Source organism: Prionailurus viverrinus, chromosome F1 (assembly GCF_022837055.1).
Source record: "Prionailurus viverrinus isolate Anna chromosome F1, UM_Priviv_1.0, whole genome shotgun sequence".
Taxonomy (NCBI): domain Eukaryota; kingdom Metazoa; phylum Chordata; class Mammalia; order Carnivora; family Felidae; genus Prionailurus; species Prionailurus viverrinus.
This window is the reverse complement of record NC_062577.1, coordinates 13,827,960-13,851,036: the sequence shown is the minus strand read 5'-3', so window position 1 is coordinate 13,851,036 and position 23,077 is coordinate 13,827,960. Positions and strand designations below refer to the sequence as shown.

The 23,077-nt window shown below is 35.3% G+C and overlaps 1 protein-coding gene across 5 annotated transcripts in view; it reads right to left on the bottom strand.

Moving 5' to 3' along the window:
- Positions 1–23,077, bottom strand: part of RABGAP1L (RAB GTPase activating protein 1 like) — a 765,564-nt gene that overhangs the window by 626,019 nt on the left and 116,468 nt on the right. For 4 of the 5 annotated variants that reach the window (XM_047840290.1, XM_047840291.1, XM_047840292.1 and 1 more), the window contains 3 exons: positions 20,899–20,965; positions 14,901–15,003; positions 11,248–11,414 (listed from right to left, as the gene is read on the bottom strand). The exons of the other annotated variant lie outside the window; for it this stretch is intronic. In XM_047840290.1, coding sequence (XP_047696246.1) covers positions 11,248–11,414; positions 14,901–15,003; positions 20,899–20,965 — 337 coding nt within the window. The remainder of the gene's footprint in view (positions 1–11,247; positions 11,415–14,900; positions 15,004–20,898; positions 20,966–23,077) is intronic. 5 annotated transcript variants of the gene reach the window in all.

Genomic DNA, 23,077 nt, shown 5'->3' with positions numbered 1-23,077 from the left:
ACCTGAGGACACCTTCAGATTGAAAGTGAGGGGATGGAGTACTATTTATCATGCCACTGGAGGTCAAAAGAAAGCTGGAGTAGCCATACTTATATCAGACAAACTAGACTTTAAATTAAAGGCTGTAACAAGAGATGAAGAAGGGCATTATATAATAATCACAGGGTCTATCCATCAGGAAGAGCTAACAATTATAAATGTCTATGAGCCGAATACAGGAGTCCCCAAATATATAAAACAATTACTCATAAACATAAGCAACCTTATTGATAAGAATGTGGTAACTGCAGGGGACTTTAACACTCCATTTACAGAAATGCACAGATCATCTAGACACACGGTCAATAAAGAAACAAAGGCCCTGAATGATACATTGGATCAGATGGACTTGACAGATATATTTAGAACTCTGCATCCCAAAGCAACAGAATATACTTTCCTCTCGAGTGCACATGGAACATTCTCCAAGATAGATCACATACTGGGTCACAAAATAGCCCTTCATAAGTATACAAGAATTGAAATCATACCATGCACACTTTCAGACCACAATGCTATGAAGCTTGAAATCAATCACAGGAAAAAGTCCGGAAAAACTCCAAAAGCATGGAGGTGAAAGAACACCCTACTGAAGAATGAATGGGTCAACCAGGCAATTAGAGAAGAAATCAAAAAATATATAGAAACAAATGAAAATGAAAATACAACAATCCAAACGCTTTGGGATGCAGTGAAGGCAGTCCTGAGAGGAAAATACATTGCAATCCAGGCCTATCTCAAGAAACAAGAAAAATCCCAAATACAAAATCTAACAGCACACCTAAAGGAAATAGAAGCAGAACAGCAAAGACACCCCAAACCCAGGAGAAGAAGAGAAATAATAAAGATAAGAGCACAAATAAACAAAATAGAATCTAAAAAAACTGTAGAGCAGATCAATGAAACCAAGAGTTGGTTTTTTGAAAAAATGAACAAAATTGATAAACCTCTAGCCAGGCTTCTCAAAAAGAAAAGGGAGATAACCCAAATAGATGAAATCATGAATGAAAATGGAATTATTACAACCAATCCCTCAGAGACACAAACAATTATCAGGGAATACTATGAAAAATTATATGCCAACAAACTGGACAACCTGGAAGAAATGGACAAATTCCTAAACACCCACACACTTCCAAAACTCAAACAGGAGGAAATAGAAAGCTTGAACAGACCCATAACCAGCAAAGAAATTGAATCAGTTATCAAAAATCTGCCAACAAATAAGAGTCCAGGACCAGATGGCTTCCCTGGGGAATTCTACCAGACATTTAAAGCAGAGATAATACCTATCCTTCTCAAGCTGTTCGAAAAAATAGAAAGGGAAGGAAAACTTCCAGACTCATTCTATGAAGCCAGTATTACTTTGATTCCTAAACCAGACAGAGACCGAGTAAAAAAAAGAGAACTACAGGCCAATATCCCTGATGAATATGGATGCAAAAATTCTCAATAAGATACTAGCAAATCAAATTCAACAGCATACAAAAAGAATTATTCACCATGATCAAGTGGGATTCATTCCTGGGATGCAAGGCTGGTTCAACATTCACAAATCAATCAATGTGATACATCACATTAATAAAAGAAAAGAACCATATGATCCTGTCCATCGATGCAGAAAAGGCCTTTGACAAAATTCAGCACCCTTTCTTAATAAAAACCCTTGAGAAAGTCGGCATAGAAGGAACATACTTAAACATCATAAAAGCCATTTATGAAAAGCCCACAGCTAATATCATCGTCAATGGGGAAGAAACTGAGAGCTTTTTCCCTGAGATCAGGAACACGACAGGGATGCCCACTCTCCCCGCTGTTGTTTAGCATAGTTTTGGAAGTGCTAGCATCAGCAATCAGACAACAAAAGGAAATCAAAGGCATCAAAATTGGCAAATATGAAGTTAAGCTTTCGCTTTTTGCAGATGACATGATATTATACATGGAAAATCTGATAGACTCCACCAGAAGTCTACTAGAACTGATACATGAATTCAGCAAAGTTGCAGGATACAAAATCAATGTACAGAAATCAGTTGCATTCTTATACACTAATAATGAAGCAACAGAAAGACAAATAAAGAAACTGACCCCATTCACAATTGCACCAAGAAGCATAAAATACCTAGGAATAAATCTAACCAAAGATGTAAAAGATCTGTATGCTGAAAACTATAGAAAGCTTATGAAGGAAACTGAAGAAGATATAAAGAAACAGCAAGACATTCCGTGCTCATGGATTGGAAGAGTAAATATTGTCAAAATGTCAATACTACCCAAAGCTATCTACACATTCAATGCAATCCCAATCAAAATTGCACCAGCATTCTTCTCGAAACTAGAACAAGCAATCCTAAAATTCATATGGAACCACAAAAGGCCCCGGATAGCCAAAGTAATTTTGAAGAAGAAGACCAAAGCGGGAGGCATCACAATCCCAGACTTGAGCCTCTACTACAAAGCTGTAATCATCAAGACGGCATGGTATTGGCACAAAACAGACACATAGACCGATGGAATAGAATAGAAACCCCAGAACTAGACCCACAACGTATGGCCAACTCATCTTTGACAAAGCAGGAAAGAACATACAATGGAAAAAAGCCAGTCTCTTTAACAAATGGTGCTGGGAGAACTGGACAGCAACATGCAGAAGGTTGAAACTAGACCACTTTCTCACACCATTCACAAAAATAAACTCAAAATGTATAAAAGACCTGAATGTGAGACAGGAAACCATCAAAACCCTAGAGGAGAAAGCAGCAAAAGACCTCTCTGACCTCAGCCGTAGCAATTTCTTACTTGACACATCCCCAAAGGCAAGGGAATTAAAGCAAAAATGAACTACTGGGACCTTATGAAGATAAAAAGCTTCTGCACAGCAAAGGAAACAACCAACAAAACTAAAAGGCAACCAACGGAATGGGAAAAGATATTTGCAAACGACATATCGGACAAAGGGCTAGTATCCAAAATCTATAAAGAGCTCACCAAACTCCACACCCGAAAAACAAATAACCCAGTGAAGAAATGGGCAGAAAACATGAATAGACACTTCTCTAAAGAAGACATCCGGATGGCCAACAGGCACATGAAAAGATGCTCAGCGTCGCTCCTTATCAGGGAAATACAAATCAAAACCACACTCAGATATCACCTCACGCCAGTCAGAGTGGCCAAAATGAACAAATCAGGAGACTATAGATGCTGGAGAGGATGTGGAGAAACGGGAACCCTCTTGCACTGTTGGTGGGAATGCAAATTGGTGCAGCCGCTCTGGAAAACCATGTGGAGGTTCCTCAGAAAATTAAAAATAGACTTACCCTATGACCCAGCAATAGCACTGCTAGGAATTTACCCAAGGGATACAGGAGTACTGATGCATAGTGGCACTTGTACCCCAATGTTTATAGCAGCACTCTCAACAATAGCCAAATTATGGAAAGAGCCTAAATGTCCATCAACTGATGAATGGATAAAGAGATTGTGGTTTATATACACAATGGAGTACTATGTGGCAATGAGAAAGAATGAAATATGGCCCTTTGTAGCAACATGGATGGAACTGGAGAGTGTTATGCTAAGTGAAATAAGCCATACAGAGAAAGACAGATACCATATGGTTTCACTCTTATGTGGATCCTGAGAAACTTAACAGAAACCCATGGGGGAGGGGAAGGGAAAAAAAAAAAAAAGGTTAGAGTGGGAGAGAGCCAAAGCATAAGAGACTCTTAAAAACTGAGAACTGAGGGTTGATGGGGGGTGGGAGGGAGGGGAGGATGGGTATTGGGTATTGAGGAGGGCACCTTTTGGGATGAGCACTGGGTGTTGTATGGAAACCAATTTGACAATAAACTCCATATATTGAAAAAAATAAATAAATAAAAGTAAAATAAAATAAAACATTAAATTAAATTAAATTAAAAATAGGGGCGCCTGGGTGGCTCGGTCGGTTAAGCGTCCGACTTCGGCTCAGGTCATGATCTCGTGGTCCGTGAGTTCGAGCCCCGCGTCGGGCTCTGTGCTGACAGCTCAGAGCCTGGAGCCTGTTTCAGATTCTGTGTCTCCCTCTCTCTGACCCTCCCCCGTTCATGCTCTGTCTCTCTCTGTCTCAAAAATAAACGTTAAAAAAATTTAAAAAAAAAATAAATAAATAAAAATAAAAAATAAAATAAAAATTAAAAAACAATGGGGCACCTGGGTGGCTCTATCAGTCAAGCGCCGACTTCGGCTCAGGTCATGATCTCATGGTTTATGAGTTCGAGCCCTGCATCAGGCTCTGTGCTGACAGCTCAGAGTCTGGAGCCTGCTTCAGATTCTGTGTCTCCCTCTCTCTGCCCCTCCCTTGCTCGTGCTCTGTCTCCTCTCTCAAATATAAACAAACATTAAAAAAAATTTTTTTAATTAAAAAACAATATATAAAAAAACCCAAAATACATCTTTTAGTCACATAAAAATATTAAATATCTGGAGGTAAATGGAACAAAATATGAGTAAAACCCATCTACTAAAACTGACAACATTGCTCAGAGAAATTAAAGAAAAGCTATACTCTACGTGATATGCCATGTATATTGATTGGAAGGCTTGATATTAGTTTCTTTTTTTTTAAGTTTTTATTTTCAATCAGCTTGAGCTCATCATGACAACTGCACTCCTTAATCCCTAACACCTATTTCACCTATACCCCCACACATGTCCCCTCTGGTAACCATCAGTTTGTTCTCTAGAGTTAAGAGTCTGTTTCTTGGTTTATCTTCTTTCTCTTTGCTCATTTGTTTCTTAAATTCCCACATATGAGTGAAATTATAATGGTATCTGTCTTTCTCTGACTGACTTATTTCACGTAGCATTATATACTCTCTAGCTTCATCCATGTGCCAAGATTTCATTCTTTTTACAGCTGAATAATATTCCTTTGAGGTGGCCTCTTCTTCATCCATTCATTAACTGATGGACACTTGAGCTGCTTCCGTATCTTGGTATTGCAAATAATGCTACTATAAACACCGGGGTGCATGTGCCCCTTCAAATCAGCATTTTTGTATCCTTTGGATAAATTCCTAGTAGTACAATTGCTGGGTCATAGGATAGTTCTATTTCTAATTTTTTGAGGAACCTCCATACTGTTTTCCACAGTGGCTGCACCAGATTGCACTCCCACCAATAGCGCAAAAGGGTTCCTTTTTCTCCACATCCTTGTCAACACCTATTTCTTATGTTGTTGATCTTAGCCATTCTGACAGGTGGGAAGTGAGAGCTCATTGTAATGTGGATTTGCATTTCACTGATAATAAGTGATGATGAGCATCTTTTATGGGTATGATGATCATCTGTATGTCTTCTTTGGAGAAATGTCTGTTCATGTCTTCTGCCCATTTTTTATTTGGATTATGTGTTTTTTTTTTGGTGTAGAGTTGTATCAGTTCTTTATATATTTTGGATAGTAACCTTTTATCAGATACATCATTTGCAAATATCTTCTTCCATTCCATTGGTGGCCTTTTAGTTTCACTGATTATTTCCTTTGCTGTGCAGAAGCTTTTTATTTTGACGAAGTCCCAGTGGTTTATTTTTGCTTTTGTTTCCCATGCCTTGGGACCTATCCATAAAAAAGGTGCTACAGTCAATATCAGAGAAATTACTGCATGTGTTCTCTTCTAGGATTTTTATGGTTCCAGATCTCACATTTTAGGTCTTTAATTCATTTTGAATTTATTTTTTTGTATGGTGCAAGCAAGTGGTCCAGTTTCATTCTCTTGCAGGTAGCTGTCCAGTTTTCCCAACACCATTTGTTAAAGAAACTGTCTTTTTCTCATTGGATATTCTGCTTTGTCAAAGATTAACTGATCGTGTAATTGTGGGTTTATTTCTGGGTTTTCTATTCTGTTCCATTGATCTATTGGTTGATTTTTGTGTCAGTTCCATACTGTTTTGATCACTACAGCTTTGTAACATATTTTCAAGTCTGGGATTGTGATGCCTCCAGCTTTGCTTTTCTTTTTCAAGGTTGCTTGGGCTATCTGGGGTCTTTTGTGTTTCCATACAAATTTTAGGATTATTTGTTCTAGTTCTATGAAAAATGCTGGTGGTATTGTGATTGGGGTTGCATTAAATTTGCAGACTGTTTTGGGCAGTATAGACAAGTGAACAATATTCTTCCAATCCATGAGCATGGAATGTCTTTGATTTCCTGTGTCATCTTCAATTTCTTTCTTGAATGTCTTAGAGTTTGCAGAATACAGGTATTCCACCTCTTTGGTTAGGTTTATTCCTAAGTATCTTATTATTTTTGGTACAATTGTAAATTAGACTGTTTTCTCAATTTCTCTTTCTGCTGCTTCATTGCTGGCATATGGAAATACAACAGATTTGTATACACTGATTTTGTATCCTGTGACTTTACTGAATTAATGTTTTGGTCTTATCAGTTTTTGGTTGAATCTTTCGTGTTTTTTATGTACAGTATCATGCCATCTGCAAATAGCGAAAATTTTACTTCTTCCCTACCAATTTGGAAGCCTTTCATTTCTTTTTGTTGTCTGACTTCTACGGCTAGGACTTCCACTACTATGTTGAATACAAGTGATGAGAGTGGGCATTCTTACCTTGTTCCTGACCTTAGGGGAAACGCTCTCAGTTTTTCCCCATTGAGGGTGATGTTAGCTTTTCAGATATGGGGAAGACCTAATATTGTTAAGATAGTAAGTCTTTCCAAAGTGATATACAGATATAAGGCAATCTCAATAAAAATCAGGGCAGGGGTGCCTGGGTGGCTCAGTCGGTTAAGCGTCCAACTTCGGCTCAAGTCACGATCTCGTGGTTTGTGAGTTTGAGCCTCACATTGGTCTCTGTGCTGACAGGCTGGAGTCTGAAGCCTGCTTTGGATTCTGTGTCTCCCTCTCTCTGTTCTTCCCCCACTCGTATTCTGTCTCTCTCTCAAACATAAATAAAGATTTAAAAAAAAAATTTTTTTTTAAATCAGGGCATTTTTCAACAAACTGACAGACTAATGCTAAAATTCAGATAAAAATGCAAAATACCTGAAACAGACAAAACAACTTTGAAAAACGTCAGAAATCTTACAACACCAGACTTTAAAATTTACTAAAAAGCTGTAGTGCTCAAGACTGTGTGGTATTTATTGGTACAAAAACAGACCTAAACATCAATGGCATAGAATATATAGTCCAGGAATCAATGGTCAAATAGTACAAATAAAAATTTAAGAAAAAATTTTTGATAAATATAGCCACCAAAATTAAAAATTCAGCTCTTCAATAGGCACTGTTGAGAAAAGAAAAATGCAAGCCATTGTTAGGGGGAAATATTTGGAGTAAGTGTATGTGACAAAAGACATATTCAGAATACATAAAGAACTCTTGCAATGCAGGAAGACAAACAGTGGGCAAAAAAAATTTGAGCATTTAAAATGAAGATTCATTTATCTTCTACGTATCTTCTACGTATTCTTATTCCACTTCTACGTATCTATCCAAGATAAATGAAAACCTATGTCCACACAAAGACATGCACACGGCAGCTTTAACCATACTAGCCAAAAACTAGAAACAACTAAAATTCCAAACAGATAAATGGATAAACAAACTGGGGTATATTCTTACAAAAGTCTATCATTTCATAATAAAAAGGAATGAATTACTGACACACACAACATGGATAACTCTCAAAAACACTGTTATATGAAAGAAGGCTTACACAAAAGAGTTCATAGTGTGCAATTTCAGTTGTATGAAATGCTAGAAAAACCAACTCTAATCTATAATGACAGAAACAGATTACTGCTGAGCCTGGGGAGGAATGGCTGGGATAGCAAAATGGAATTTTTAAGAGTAATAGAAACATTGCCTATGTTAATTTTAATGGTGGCTATTCAAGTGTATAAATTTGCCCAAACTCATAAAATGGGTGCATTGTACTGTGTGCTGATTATACTTCAATAAAGCTGATGTAGAAAAAACCCTTACCATGGACTACAAATTCTCACGTGATCAGGGACCTAGCTTCCTCTCATCACCTACTGTCTTCCCCTCTTCTGTGCTCCCTAGTCTTTCCAGCCCTCTAGGCATTTGCACATACTGTAATTAAATTCTACTCCTCTGTCAGGACTCAGGTCACAAGGCTCTCTCTGAGAAACTTTCCCAGACCCTCTTGATTCAGTCCCCTTCTTACATGCTCTTTTCACTCCCTGTGAGTGGAAAATGAATGAAATGAAAATGCCATTTGGCCCCAAATGGACACTAATTAGTCTAAGTCATATTTTCCTACATTCCTCAGCATACAAATAAACTCCTGCTATATTTGAGAGCAGGAAAACTAACAAGAAAAAAAGAATTTGGGGATAGGGAATCCCAACCAATATGTTATTATCCCCCAGAAATCTGTTCTAATCCTGTTTGAGTAGAGGACCAGTTCTGGGTTTATTCAGTAAATCCAGTAATCCCAGAAGGATTCTAAGTGCCTAAATCCAAATCACTCAAACTAAAACTAACCCATTCTCCTCTGAATCCTTGATATTAGGAATGGCCTGGACCCAGAGTTTCCAAGGTAACCATGAACTGCATTCAATGCTCACCTAATTCCTTCTTTCTACCAACGCTGTTTAGTCTAGACCAACATCTCAAAATTACTATCAGTGGCCACAAACCGACTCAGTCTCTGAAATACTGAAAGAAAGAAAGTAGCCTGGCCTTAGAGCAACATAGTGTGACTTACAGTAAGGAGTTATAGTCTCAGCCTTTGCAATAATTATCTACATAAATTTTAGTACTTCACTGAACTTCCCTAGATTTCAATTTTTTTCATTTTCCTTATTTCTGCCCAGGGCAGGTATGCCTTCAGTCTCCATAGCTTCCCACGCTTTTCCTTGAACATGGATTATGCCACTAAAGTTACGAATCATCTTCATCATATTTGATATTCATTTAAACCAGTTTCACAGCACACTTGTGATGAGCACCAGGTGTAATATGGAGTATTGAATCGCTACATCGTACACCTGAAGCTAATAATTACACTGTATGTTAACTCACTGGAATTTAATAAAAACTTGAAAATGTCTTCGTGGGGGGTGGGTTCCTTGGGGGTGGTGTACTCCTTCTTTGTCTATTCTCAGGGGAAGGCCTGTGTAGTTTGGTGTAGCCTGTGTATGTATACGTGCGTGTGTGTGTGTTCTCATGTTCATGTGTACGCATGTCTGTGTGTGTGTACATTTCCCAAGTGCACAGGCTTTGGAGGCATTCACCAGTGAAAGTTTTCATACTGAGTTCACTTTGCGGGAAAAATTCTGATTGCATATTCACCATATTTTATATATACAACAATTCAGATTTTCTATTTAGTCCTATGTCCATCATTTTGGTAAATTGTGTTTTTGAGGATTTTGTCCACTTAATCTACATTTTCTACTATTTGGGCATAAAATTGTTCACAATATAAGAAAAAATAAACATAAAAAATAAATCAGTCTCACATTTAGTAGAGCTGATTATAAGTAAATCTAATTTAATCTTAATTCACATGAAATAACCTTGTGCAGTATTTTTAATGCTTAATTACTTGCTACTCAATCACTCATCAGTAATTTTTAAAATATGAAAATAACATTTAATAATAAAAATTTACTCTAATATATATCCTTAAAATTTATGTAAATATATAAATCACAGTACTCTCATTTATCATGCCATATATGTATATACATCAACACACATATATGGGAAAAAGCTAACTTTTTTTTCAAGTTTATTTATTTATTTTGAAAGAGAGAGAGAGAGAGAGAGAGAGTGAGCACGAGCAGCAGAGAGGCAGAGAGAGAAAGAATCCCAAACAGTCTCCACACTGTCAGCAAAGAGCCTGACATGGGGCTGGAACTCACGAACCATGATATCATGACCTGAGCTGAAGTCAAGAGTCGGACACTTAACTGAGTAAGCCACCCAGGCGCCCCAAGAAAAAGCTAACTTTTTATCAGGTCTCAGAAAGGAAGAATTCATATAATTTATTACCTGTCACTGGAAGAACAATGACCAGTTTCTACATAGCTCCTTTATTTACTCTTACACAACTCTGAATAATCCTCTGGCTCAAAATAACAAGTGAATTCTTGAGAGAACAATTAAGCTACCAAAAAAATCAAACATAAGAAGGGAGAGAGGGAGGAAAATATATCATAATAAAATATGAAAAGATACTCAGGAGACTAATATTTTGAATACTGTTCATATAATCTTCACTAGAATATGCTACAAAGACAGGAAATGGTCTAAATAGTAATAAAAGTTGTGTCAGACCATTGTTCTAGTAATTTTATGAAAAACAAAGAAAACACAATCATTTCAAAGTACCTAGCTGAGCCATATATATATATATATATATATATATATATATATATATATATATATATATATATATAAACAAACAGCTAAGTGGCTTCTTTATTTGTTCGCTATGCTGACACTTGTTTTTACCACATCACATTTCACATAGTATAGTCTATGAAGCGGCAAAAACATTATTAAATTTGGGAAGTGGTAGTACTAAATAATAAATAAAGGATTTCCATGATTTAAATAGAGCATTTTACCCTCATTTCACAAAACAGACCCTTAGAATTCAAACTATTTTTCATTGATACCTCCTTCCTTCACTACAAAACAAAAATTATGTATTTTACCTAACACTGCCTAATATAGGGATGTCAAAGAAACACCACTTTTGCTAATTTTAGTATTAAAGTAATTTTATAATCTTACTGATTCATATATATTCATATATATATTGGTAGAAATAATAATGACAATAATAGGTATTACTTGGAAATGTTTTCATTATAACTTTATAAAGATATGCCATTTCTGTGTTCTGGTTTTTTGGTTTTAAAAAACTATCTATAAAAGGATGTTGTTTTATATATAAAATCAGTATTTCAATTAAGTATGTGGATACTTCACACGTACACATTACAGGTTTCTAGTGAATAAAGTGCATAATTATTATACTATCCCTTTTTTTCTTTTAACTTACATTACCTAGATGTAGTTTTTTCAAATATTCTATTGGTTGACAATAAACATCACTTGATTACACTAATAATTTTATTGCTTTTTATCACTACTTACAAAATTATCTTGGTGTTAAAATACTAGAAAAAAATATAGGGTATTATATGAAAAGAACAAAAGGTCCTACCTGTTTCAACCTCATGAAGAACGTCTCTGTGAAAGTCTTTCTGCTGAAATACCAAAATCGCTCATTTGGAGGGTACACCCGTACAACAGTCTCCAGGAGAAAGCGGACAGGCTCCACCACCTCTGTGACTACCATATCCACTGCCACAGTCATGTACACCCGCTTATCTGCAGTAGAAATTTTCCGTACATACATTATGCTGTCTTTATCATTCCTTGACTATTTAAGAAAACAAAGGTTACCCACTTATGAAAAAACTAAGGTCCTTTCCAATCATGTTACCATCTATGTTTAATTTTAAATGTTGTACTGTCTCTTTTATTAAATGGGTAAACAAACACGTTTTCCAAGTATGCTTCTCAATACTCATGATCCTATCTAAACCAATGGTCAAAATCTCTGACAAACTTACTTTTTCCTTCCACAAATCAGGTCTTTAATATAAAAAATAAGATAAAATTTTCAGATAAGATGTAATTTTCTTTTACACAAAAACTATCTTTCAAATTTCCCCAAAAAACTCTGGAAAATCACAAGAATTTGCCCTTTCATCTTATAAAAAGAGATACAAGAAACTATTCACTTTGATGAGATGCATGAGGACTGTCAAATCAAAAGAGATGTTCAACCTTCACGATGCTAAATTTGTACAGGAAAATGCTTATGCAATGTTGTATATGCTTTAAGGTCTGTCAGTACCCTCATTGTCCCCTCACTGTATGTTCAGGAAAAACACTGATTAAGGTTCTTCTGTACAGTTATATATCTATATCAGAGTCTTGGCAAGTAATTTTAGGCAATAATATAGTGCTATCAGTCACAATTTCAGTTATTATTTAAAATGTTTATTTGGCCGAGGCACCTGGGTGGCTCGGTCAGTTCAGCATCCAACTCCAGGTTTCAGCTCAGTTCATGATCTCACAGTTTCATGAGTTCAAACCCCATGTCAGGCTCTGCACTGGTAGCTCAGAGCTTGCTTGGGATTTTTTCTCTCACTCTCTCTCTCTGCCCCTTCCCAACTTGTGCTGTCTCTCTCAAGTACATGAATAAAACCTCAAAAAAAAAAATTAAAATGCTTATTTGGCCATAGACTTCTATTTTTTTTTAAGTTTTTTAATGTTTTTTTAAGTGTGTTTCTTTATTTTGAGAGAGAATGAACAGAAGAGGGGCAAAGAGAGAGGGAGAGAGGAAGTGCAGAGCCCAATGCCTGGCTCGATCTCACAAACTGGGGCTCAATCTCACAAATCATGAAATCCTGACTGAGCAGAAATCAAGAGTGGGACTCTTAACCAACTGAACCACCATAGCCTTTTTTAATTTAGATCTAGAATCTTGTAGGCTAGTGTCTAATGGTTTCCTTTAGTTTCACAATAGGCTGAAATACGGATTTTGTTTTATTTACCCTACTTGAGATTCATTGGTTTTCTTTTTTTCCTTTTCTTTTTTTTAAGTAGGCCCCATGCCCAGTGTGGGGGCTTGAACTCACAATCCTGAGGTTACAAGTTATGCACTCTACCAGCTAAGCCAGCCAGGCTCCTCTTACTGGGTTTTTCAGTCTGGGTTTGGCTATTCCATATTGTCATTTCTTTGCTACTTCTTAAATATTTTTAAATTTTATTTTGTCCAGCATTTTTAGTTCTCGAAGTTCAAGTAACTAAGCCCATTAAAAGAAACCTTCAATAGTGTTTTTAAAAAACATTATACAACATTTATGCACGTCAACTACACTTCTATTAATGTCAAATTCAACAAAAAATTCATTACATTCTTACGTAATGCAAGCATTCTACCTGCAAATTCAAGAGAAATGAGGATTCACTAGACACTGTACTTGACTTAGCAGACCTTAAAGTCCAAGGAGAGTACTATCAAAGTGTAAGAGACAATAACACAAAACAGAATAGAAAACACAGCTTGGTGGTACACTGAAAAGATCTAAGACATTTCATCCCCAGAGTTTCAACTTCTTCTGTAAGAAGTCAAAGTTTTATTCATGAATCCTTTGAGTAAGTTATAACCTCAGGGACATCATTTGGAAATTTTAGAAATCAAGTCAGTGTTTTTTATGGCATATGAAATAATTTTAAATTTAAAAGACATTATCTTTTGGATAAGAATATTATTGTAATATAGTATTAAGTTTATTTTAATAGAATAAACTTTAAAATATATTATCTTCTGATAGAAGACCAAAGATATATTAAAGAACAAAATCAAACTGAACTATGTGTTACATTAAAAACAGATAAAAATTGCTGTTATAACTCACTATTTGAAGTTCTTATATTTTATTCTTCAAAATTATCAACTGGCTTATTTTTCTCATTTTCATGTTTACTTTCTGAATGATTATAAGACAGAAGTTTACAGGCTGGTCTTTACAAGCCTGTAGGCAGAATTTACAAACTGTGGGTGTAAAAATTATTTATTCCTAATACATGAAAGGCTCTATAATCATTATTATTTTTCTATCTTTTTAGCCCTCATTTTGAAATAGCTTGATGTGTGATCAAATGCATGCAATTCATGCAACTGGTAAATATTCTTGCTAAAGAAATTTGAGAATAATTACCATGTAATGCTCTTCATTAATATATTTCTATATTAGTATTCATTAATGTTCCTGTTTTAACCAAAAATCTACTGTGGATATAAAGAAACGAATATAAGACAAAAGATCAAGCCAATGGATCCGTTATTTTCTCAATACAAATTATTGGCTGAATCACAGTAAAGCATTTAGTGTAACTTATAACATTAGTTGTAACTCATGAGGTAAAAATTTAAATTTTAGTTTAAGGACAGATGGCAGAAGGGTAAAAAACACAGACAATTAACAGATATCTGGATAAAGTAGGAATAAAAATAAACACAATGGGAAGAATGACAGATGTACTATTTACCACTCATAAACTTATCGTTTAACACTAGACATGTCTAACAAAATGAAAAGGTAAACAACACAGAAAAAAGCGTTTACCACAAATGAAATCCTGAATACACATTACTAAGATTCCAAAGGTCAAAAGACTGGAAAAATAATTTTAAAATAAAAAATATAAGTAATCTATAAGGAAAACAGAGAACAGTTACCAAAGATATGCAAAATTCCAGAATTTGCTTTCCCTATTTCTTCCATACTCTTCCATACTCTGCTTCAAAATAAAATAGCTCTATAGTAACATATAAAGCACAAACCCCAAATATTTTCTACATAATCTAATAAAACTAATTCACATATCTTTGAGGAAGATTCTTTTGAAAGTGGAGGTTTTCCCCATAATGCATAAAGTATTTTTAAAAACCTGCAAAATTTATGGGGCGCCTGGTTGGTTCAGTTGGTTAAGCATCCAACTCTTGATTTCAGCTCAGGTCACAATCTCACCATTTGTGGGATTGAGCCCCGCATCAGGCTCTGCACTGACAACAAAGAGCCTGCTTGGGATTGTCTCTCACTCTTTCTCTGTCCCTCCCTTGCTCATGCTGTCTCTCAAAATAAATAAACAAACGTTTAAAAATAAAAAATAAAGACTTTGAAATCTAAATAACTTCATTTTAAATAAGCTCCAGAATTTTTAAAAACACAGCAAAACAACATTGACCATAATATAAAACTTAAAGCAAATAATAATGAATAATTTGAGAAAAGTTACCTTTTGGGGTTTCTTCATTAAGTGCCAGAAATATTGGCACATTGGGGTTCCAAATGCCGGTAATAACATAAGCTCTTCCATCATAGCTCTTTCCCATGGATTCCTACAAAAATTCAGACAGAAATTACTGAGAATACATGCATCAGGAAAATCACCATTTTAAATTATAAACATATCTTACTTTAAGCAATCAAATTTAATAAAATTTGGATTTACAAATGGATTTTTTTCTGTATTATTTGCCACCCTACAAAAGCATTTCTTTCATTATTAAATTCTAAGGCTTTCTTCAGAATTTCTATTTACAGACACGTACCTCTTGGATAGAAGGAGCTGTACCTTCATATACTGACTCACAAAAACATAGTATTGGAGTGAAGTTATAGTTATCTTAGACTTCTGGTCATAATTTCATATACCTACATACAAGGATGTCCACAGTTTCTATTAAAACTATAGTGTACATCTCACTGAAGATATTTAAATTGAATTAATAGTAAGTCAACAGAAAAGCGGTATTTTTCTTCCAGTGTTCTAATTTATAATATATTCTTAAAATATTAATTTACTTTATTACAATTAACACTTCTGAAAGTTCATACTTTTCTATTATCTATGTCAGATACTTGTATACTGGCTTACGATCAGTAACCAATGTTAGGAGGCTAATAGAGGTAATCAACACCCAAGTTGATTATCTCCCATTCACTCTTATACTTGCTCCCTCCTTCCCTTCACTCCTCCCCTTCTTCATCTCCTCCACTCTTTCAGGCTCCTACTAAGCCCACTCCTGACCCTCACTGAAGAAGCCGGCAACTCCTATCGTGAAAGCAGGATCATATACAGTTGCGTGCATGTATGTACATGTGCAGGGGAGGGGAGGTTAGAGGTGTCCCCAGGGGAGAACAGCACACAGCGTACAAGTATGTGCATATGCAAAAGTGTATTATCTACAGAACTTTAAATTTCCTGTGCCCATTTCCTCATATTATGAATAGGGAGTGCTAGAAGTATCAGACTAAAACAAAGATAAATACTGTTTTTCCAATTTTACCCCCACACAGAAGCTTCTCTGAATCCCTATAAAATTATTTGTCATTTGGTAATTATTGTGTTTATTTTCCTAATGTATTGGTGGTATTTCACTAATCGAACTGTACAGCTTGAGTGCAAGGACCCTGCATTCCGGAGATGAAGTACACTCAAGGCCACATTAAGGAAATTCACTCAGCACCTTCAACACTTTCATATATTCATATTCATTCTCTCTCTGTCTCCCCACCCGTTCCTCTCTCCCTCCCTGTGCCTATCCTCTCTACCTTCTCATTAGATCCCCATTCAAAACAAGAATGGGCATCTGACCCCCCAAAAAACCCCATCCATTTCTGAACAAGAGCTTGTGCCATGCTTGACTCCAAAAAGACGAGTGAGCCCAATCAAATTATTTCTTTCAATTAACAAACACCAAGAAAAGTAGGCAGTCAGCAGTGGAGCTGAAAGGTTTTAATAAGAAGCCAGGCACTGACAGGCCACATAAAAAATGAAGTGATAACAGAAATTAAAAAGTAGGAAAGAACACATAAAGAAGAGTAGAGTATTAGCAAACTGTTAAGTGGTAGGAGAGAAACGGAGAAAAACAAAAAACCATTAAAAATGATCATGCAGTCAAAATACAAAGGCAGATACTGGGAGACAGGGAAGGAAGGAGGAAGAGTGAGGAGCAGAAAGAAAAGGGGCAGAGAAGGTGCAGGGAGGGAGAGATGAGGGAAAGGGGAAGAGAAGGAGAAGGAGGAGACAGAAAGAAGGAAACAGAAAGGGGGAGGGGAGGGAAGGAGGTATAGAAAGACAGGGGGGCAGAGCACCAGATCTCTGGGAACAAGGGCAGCAGTGAATAAAAGAGAAGGAGCAAAAAAAAAGAGACTCAAAGAAAGAGCAAGCCCATGGGGGGATGTGAGGCAAACAGGAACAGTCCAAATAGCAAAAACCACTTTGTAGTGTTTAGGTACAATTTCATGAAGATCAATAACCTCTTCTATCTTCAAGGTGTTCTAAGTGGATCTCTGTTTCTTATAACCAAAATAGCCTAACTCAAACATCTGTATTTTTATGTCTTTGTAGTTCTCATAATACACCACCACAATAATACTGTCTTACATCAAAAGCCCTCAATAACAGTTTCTCCTCATCAAGTACTGCATTTTTGTTATTGAACTAGACCTTTCTATCACACAGACCGGCTTGCTCCCAGCCTCTTATAAAGATGCTTCTTGGAGCGCCTGGGTGGCTCAGTCAGTTAAGCGTCTGACTCTTGGTTTTGGCTCAGGTCATGATCTCACGGTTCAAGAGTTCAGGCCTGAGCCTGCTTGGGATTTCTCTGTCCCTCTCTCTATGCCCCTCCCTGGCTTTCTCTCTCTCACTCTCCCTCTCTCAAAAAAAAAAAAAAAAAAAAAAAAAAGACAAACATTTTTTAAAATATTTTAATTAAAAAAAAAAAAAAAAAGATGCTTCTTCAACTGTCTTTGTTGAAGAGTTCTTCCTAACTCTTCTGTCTCCACCACAAGCAGAGCTGACAAAATCAGGGACAGCAGGTAAGGGACATCCGGACAACCTAAGTCTCTGCCCAAACTAGAAAAGGCAGGAACCCTAGGTGCCCTCCTCTTAGGAAAATAAACTAGGAAATACAGACAGAATGTGGCAGTTTACAATGGGAACATAGCAGAAAGGGCATAACACAGAGGCCGGAGAACACAGTAAGCCACAAATGAACTGTCAAGTCATGAGCAAGCTGAAGCTATGAGGTCAAGTAGGCAAACAGTAGGGTAAAGCAGACACACGGTACTGGAAAGAAATAACACAGAGAAAAAGTAAAAAATGTAAGTTTGTGTTAATCTATCCATTTGCTAAGCAAATATGAGCCTACTATAAGCCATGGTCTATGCCTATTAAGTATCCAGCAAGGAAAACAAAATGATCCTGACCCTCGGGAGCTGAGAGGCTAATGTTTTCCAAACAGCAATTTGTGACTCATCTGTGGATCATCAAATCAATTTAGTGGATTATGACCAGACATTTTAATCAAGTAGAAGAAAAATAGAGTTCCTCATACACCTAAGGAAGGGGTAAGAACGGTTTCATGAAAATTTTATTTCTGCTGTTCTACACAAAGATTATAAGCATACTGGATTAAAATACAAATGAATTTGTAACTATGAGTCCAGCTACTGGCCCAGTGTCAACAAATGGTTAATTGTAAAGCTCCACAAGCTTTCCGAGGCATTTCTAGGACTTTTAAATTACATTCCAGTTCCAAGAAACCAGGCTCTACTGAGTTTTCAGCTTTTCTTGGTACTTTGCAGTTATGCTTTTCCTAGGTACTATAGGGGAGTAAAATTTGGCACCTCAAAATGTATCTCTTTGGCATGTAGGCTATTTTTAGTCTGATTATTTTAAAAAACAAAAGACTGGGAAAGAACCTCTGACCTCCCCCTTATAGTGACCATAGATAACTACAGTATAAAATAAAGCAGGTGAAATAGGGAGGAACTTAGCAAAGTCTGTTAAAATTCCTATGTCCCATTGTTTCTGAGTGGTCTAGCAAACATTTGTTTGCCAAACATTTACTTTTTTTCATCTTCCTATGGACTGTCTTCTTTCCCTTTGAGGTCCCCAACTTCTACCCCTTCTCCTTAGCTCAGAATGGCATATAAACCTCATTGCCTGACTACCTGTAGGCACCATATTCTTATGAAGCCCCAACACATATGGAATTAAATTTAATTCCCTCCTGTTAATCTGTCTCATGTCAGTTTAATTCTTAGACTAGCCAAAAGAACCTTGAAGGGTAAAGGAAAAACTTTCCTCACCAACTGTATCAATGGCTGTGGATCAAAAATTCTCATTTCCTTATTCCTACAGTACAAGGATCTTCACCAAAAATATTCTCACTACTGGAAGACAATGGAGTCTCTGTTATTTGTATCCCCAAAAAACCAAATTTTATTTATACATGATTTTGTTTATATAATACATATATGTGTAAGTAATACGGACATTTGACTAAAATATATTTTCACCTATAAATATGACTTTCTCTTTCATGTAGATCTTATATTAAACTAAATTTATAAACTTACAAAATGTCTCAATTCATCTTGCTTATTAGAAAATATTCACAGGGAAGAAAAGTTAGCATTCTTAAATATTGTTCAAGATAAAAAGAAAATTCTCACAAATTGTGAAACTAAATACAATTGTAGGATTTTTCAAAGTCTGTCATAAAAAAAGTGCAAGAAAGTGAAATTTGTTTTCAAAGTGTTCACATAATTAAACGAGTCATAGAAGAACATAACATCTTGCTCTAGAGGGAAGAACTAAGGCTAATTAGGCTAACTTATAAGGGATAGGACTTCTGGTGATTACAAAGAATTGACTTCGTAATAATCAGAACTGTCCCATAGCTTCCATTATAAGGTAAGTTCCATTTTATGAGATGTGGTCTAGTCAAAGCTCAATAACCATGTAGTAAGATAGCACAAAGATCAGTAATAAATCACAACTACTGATAACTGCAAACACAAACCCTCCCAATTTTACCAACTATTTGTTGTACAGAAGCTTCAATGCTGACAAACCCTTTGATTTCAACATGGACTCTTCAAAGTGGAGGACTGCTCTGCCAAAGACACTCAAGACCAGGAAGTTCAATGCCAGTCTGTAATTCTATAATCTGCATTTAGGTTTCTCTGCCAGTGATTCACCTTAATCTTTTAAACTCCAAAAGACCATGACTAACACCTAGGAACTTGTATTACATGTTCCTAAACTACCTCCTTATGGAATTTTCAGGACTCCAAAATGCTATGACTTGCCTTAGGTAAAACCACTTGTATTACTGGTAGGTTGTAAAGAGCAATGGAAGAAAGCTGACTTGTTTTCACATTCAGTGGAACTGGTTTGTTCTTACCTTACCTATCTGTGCAATGCTTCCTCTGTATTTCTGTGGCTCACTGTACCAATCTAGAAGAGCACTTAACCCACTGCTGTAGTTACACACTTAAGAATCTGCTTCCATCACAAATCTGTGAACCCACACATGGTAAGAGCTATGTTTTACCATAGCTATAAGCCCAGAACTCCACACAATGCTTGCCACACAATTATGTATTCAAAAAAAGGTTCAACGAACCATTGTAGGGCCACTAGAAAATCAATGTGACATTACCAGGGAGTAACTCTAAAAAGTTGACATAATTGATGATATTTAATTGACATCTGTAAAACTCAGCTGAAAAGATGAAAACACGTAGTGCTTGTTATCTATCAGTAAGTGTAAAAAATCTCAGTCACTTTATACTTAACTACTTTATACCTAATACTCTATTTCCTACATTTCTAAATCACAAAGTAAATGTTTTCATTAAGTATAGTATTTTTGTTTAAAAGATAGTATACTATTTTCACATCAAACATCAACTTGCGAATATATATTAACCTTCAAGAACATTCCTTAAACAAATACAACTACGGTAAATATACTTTGCTAAGGACAGGTTACCAAGGAGTATAAATTCAAAAATGGAAGTGCTTTAAAGAAAACAAAAGCATTCATCACAGTCCTCAAATAATAATAGTGCATTAAAATAAATGAAAGGCACCATATTCACTCTAAGCATGCCTGTTATAATCATGTACTTGTTATTTTTGGCTCAAAGAAAAGATTATCTTCCTAAAAACCTAAATAGATGAATAGATGGACATTGTCATAAACTATCCTTTTATTTGCTTTCATTTAGCATATGATTTTTTGGTAGAAATTTTCCTAAATCTCTCCCTCATAAGTAATTTTAAGTTTGGGTTTCCAAATCTAATTAGTACTACCACACAGCTGAAAGTTAGAAACAATTTTGACAATATGACAAAATCTTTAAATAGAAAATACTTCTAAAATATAAAATAACTATCATCTATACTTGGTTAATGTGCTTAAGATTATCATTACCATATCCAGTAAATGCATGTCACTGTTCTTCACGTTTCGACCTGGGCTTAATAACATTCCAAAACATCTGAAAATATTGGGGGGGAAAAAAAAGGACAAATAAGGTATCAAGAATATGTAGAAGCCCAGTGAGCAAAAAGCCTTTTTATAATAACTACACAATCTGAGCTCTGTATTTACAAGTAGCTTTAAGTTTTTTTAAAGAAACACCACAAAAAAAGAATTCATTAAGGTACATAATAAAATCACATAGAAATAAGTTATCTAAATTCCCAGATCTTTATTTCTACATGTAAAATATTACCAATGATCAGAAACTGTGATAAAATGGCCACAAATTACTGACTGAAACAAAACATAGTAGTGAGATATGAATTAATTTCTAGGTAGAAATGAGACTTTATTTGCCTTGGAGTTATTTTAAACATACAGATCAAAATCAACCAACCCAATTAAATGAAAAAGGAGATTAAAAAAAAATAAGACTGTGCTCTCTCTTTGTATCAAGCCAGATTAACAGAAACAATTACCCTGGCCTTCAACAGTCACTTTCACTGAGTAGCCTGTTAATATTTATTATACCCGAAGTTTGAAAAAAAAGTTATATGAAGGTCATTACTAAATGTATTAGTATATTAGTGAAGATATTATCCAACATACTATATATGATTAACTATTTACTTTGTTCTGTGTTTCCTGATGCTAGAGAAGCTTTAGGAATCCCATCAATACTACCACTTTATTTGTGAAGGATTTTCATAAGCTCTAAAATTCAGCTAAAATCTAACGTTTTTATTTTTGTTAGACTATTATTATTTCTGCTTTTAGGTAAGAAAAGTAGAGTCTAGAGAAATTTAACAATTTACTCAAATTCTTTTCCCTATTAAATAGGTCTTATAAATCTAGAGGCAATGTGATCTGTCTTCAGTATCCCTCTGCCAACAACGCACAGCCACACTTACTAGAGGGTTTGTATTGCAGCTCTCCAAAATTTTTAAATATGCTATGGAACATTTCATACAGAGATAAAGAATGTAAATAAATATGTTAAGATTTTTTTCATTTCAAAATACTGGCAGCTGACACATCAATACTTAATCTGATCCTTTTTATTTTCTGGAAGTTTACCTTTCTAATAGCACAGCTTTTTCTTCCATGAACAAGATAAGTCTTATCCCAATCATGAGTCTAGTAAGTGGTAAAACAATATATACTTCCTGTGAGTACTTGAGGATACCATGTTCATGGTTCTCTTTTGGCATCCAAAAATCAATCAAGTACATGACAAAGATAAAGTTCAAACATATTACTATACCACTGAACAAAATGGAATCTACTAAAAAATACTTTAATATTCATAATTTTAATATAATTACTATACAATGAAAAATCTCCCTATTAATTCCTATAATATACACTGTACAAATTAAATGTTAATTATGTAATTTACTGTACTATTTCTCATACTATTGCTTAAATACTTGCTAAGCAACAATAAAAGAGTGAATTTTTTTTCAAATATAAAATTTGGTCCCCTCAACTAAGAAGTCAGGTCAATGAGGTCAGAAGACTTCTCTCACAATACCATATGCTTTGCTTTGGCTTGCATCTCTCACGGCTTTTTTAAGAACAGATTTGTATATTATAGGGTTTTTGAATTAAAAACTATCATATACTTATTGTAAAAAATTAATGGATACCAAAATATATAAAGAAAATAAAATTTATCCTTTCTCTAACGTCAGCCCCCTTAAGAGCCAATGTAAACAATCTAGTATGCATCCCTTTTTGTTCTTTTGAAAACTTAAAGTTTTTCATCATTTTTTTTTTTTGCCAGGCACTTGCAGGTGAATGGTAAAATTGGTACAATTTTATATTTTCTTAATATTCTTATGTTAAATTCTACTGCAAAAAGAGCCTTGGAAGTTTAGGTTTTCCTTAAATGGCAACAGCTCTCACTTTACTTTGATGATCTTTGACGTGCTGCTCTTTTCCTGGGTTATAAACAAAAAATCCTGCCACCAACCAGTAGTGTGACCTTAGAGAAAGCACCTAACTCCCTTGAGACTCTGCTTCCTCTTCTAGAAAATGGGAGAGGTATAATATATGAACTCTAAGTAAGTTCTTCCAACACGAAGACTGCACAATTTTTCTCCATCAAGCTGCATTAGTCATTTCC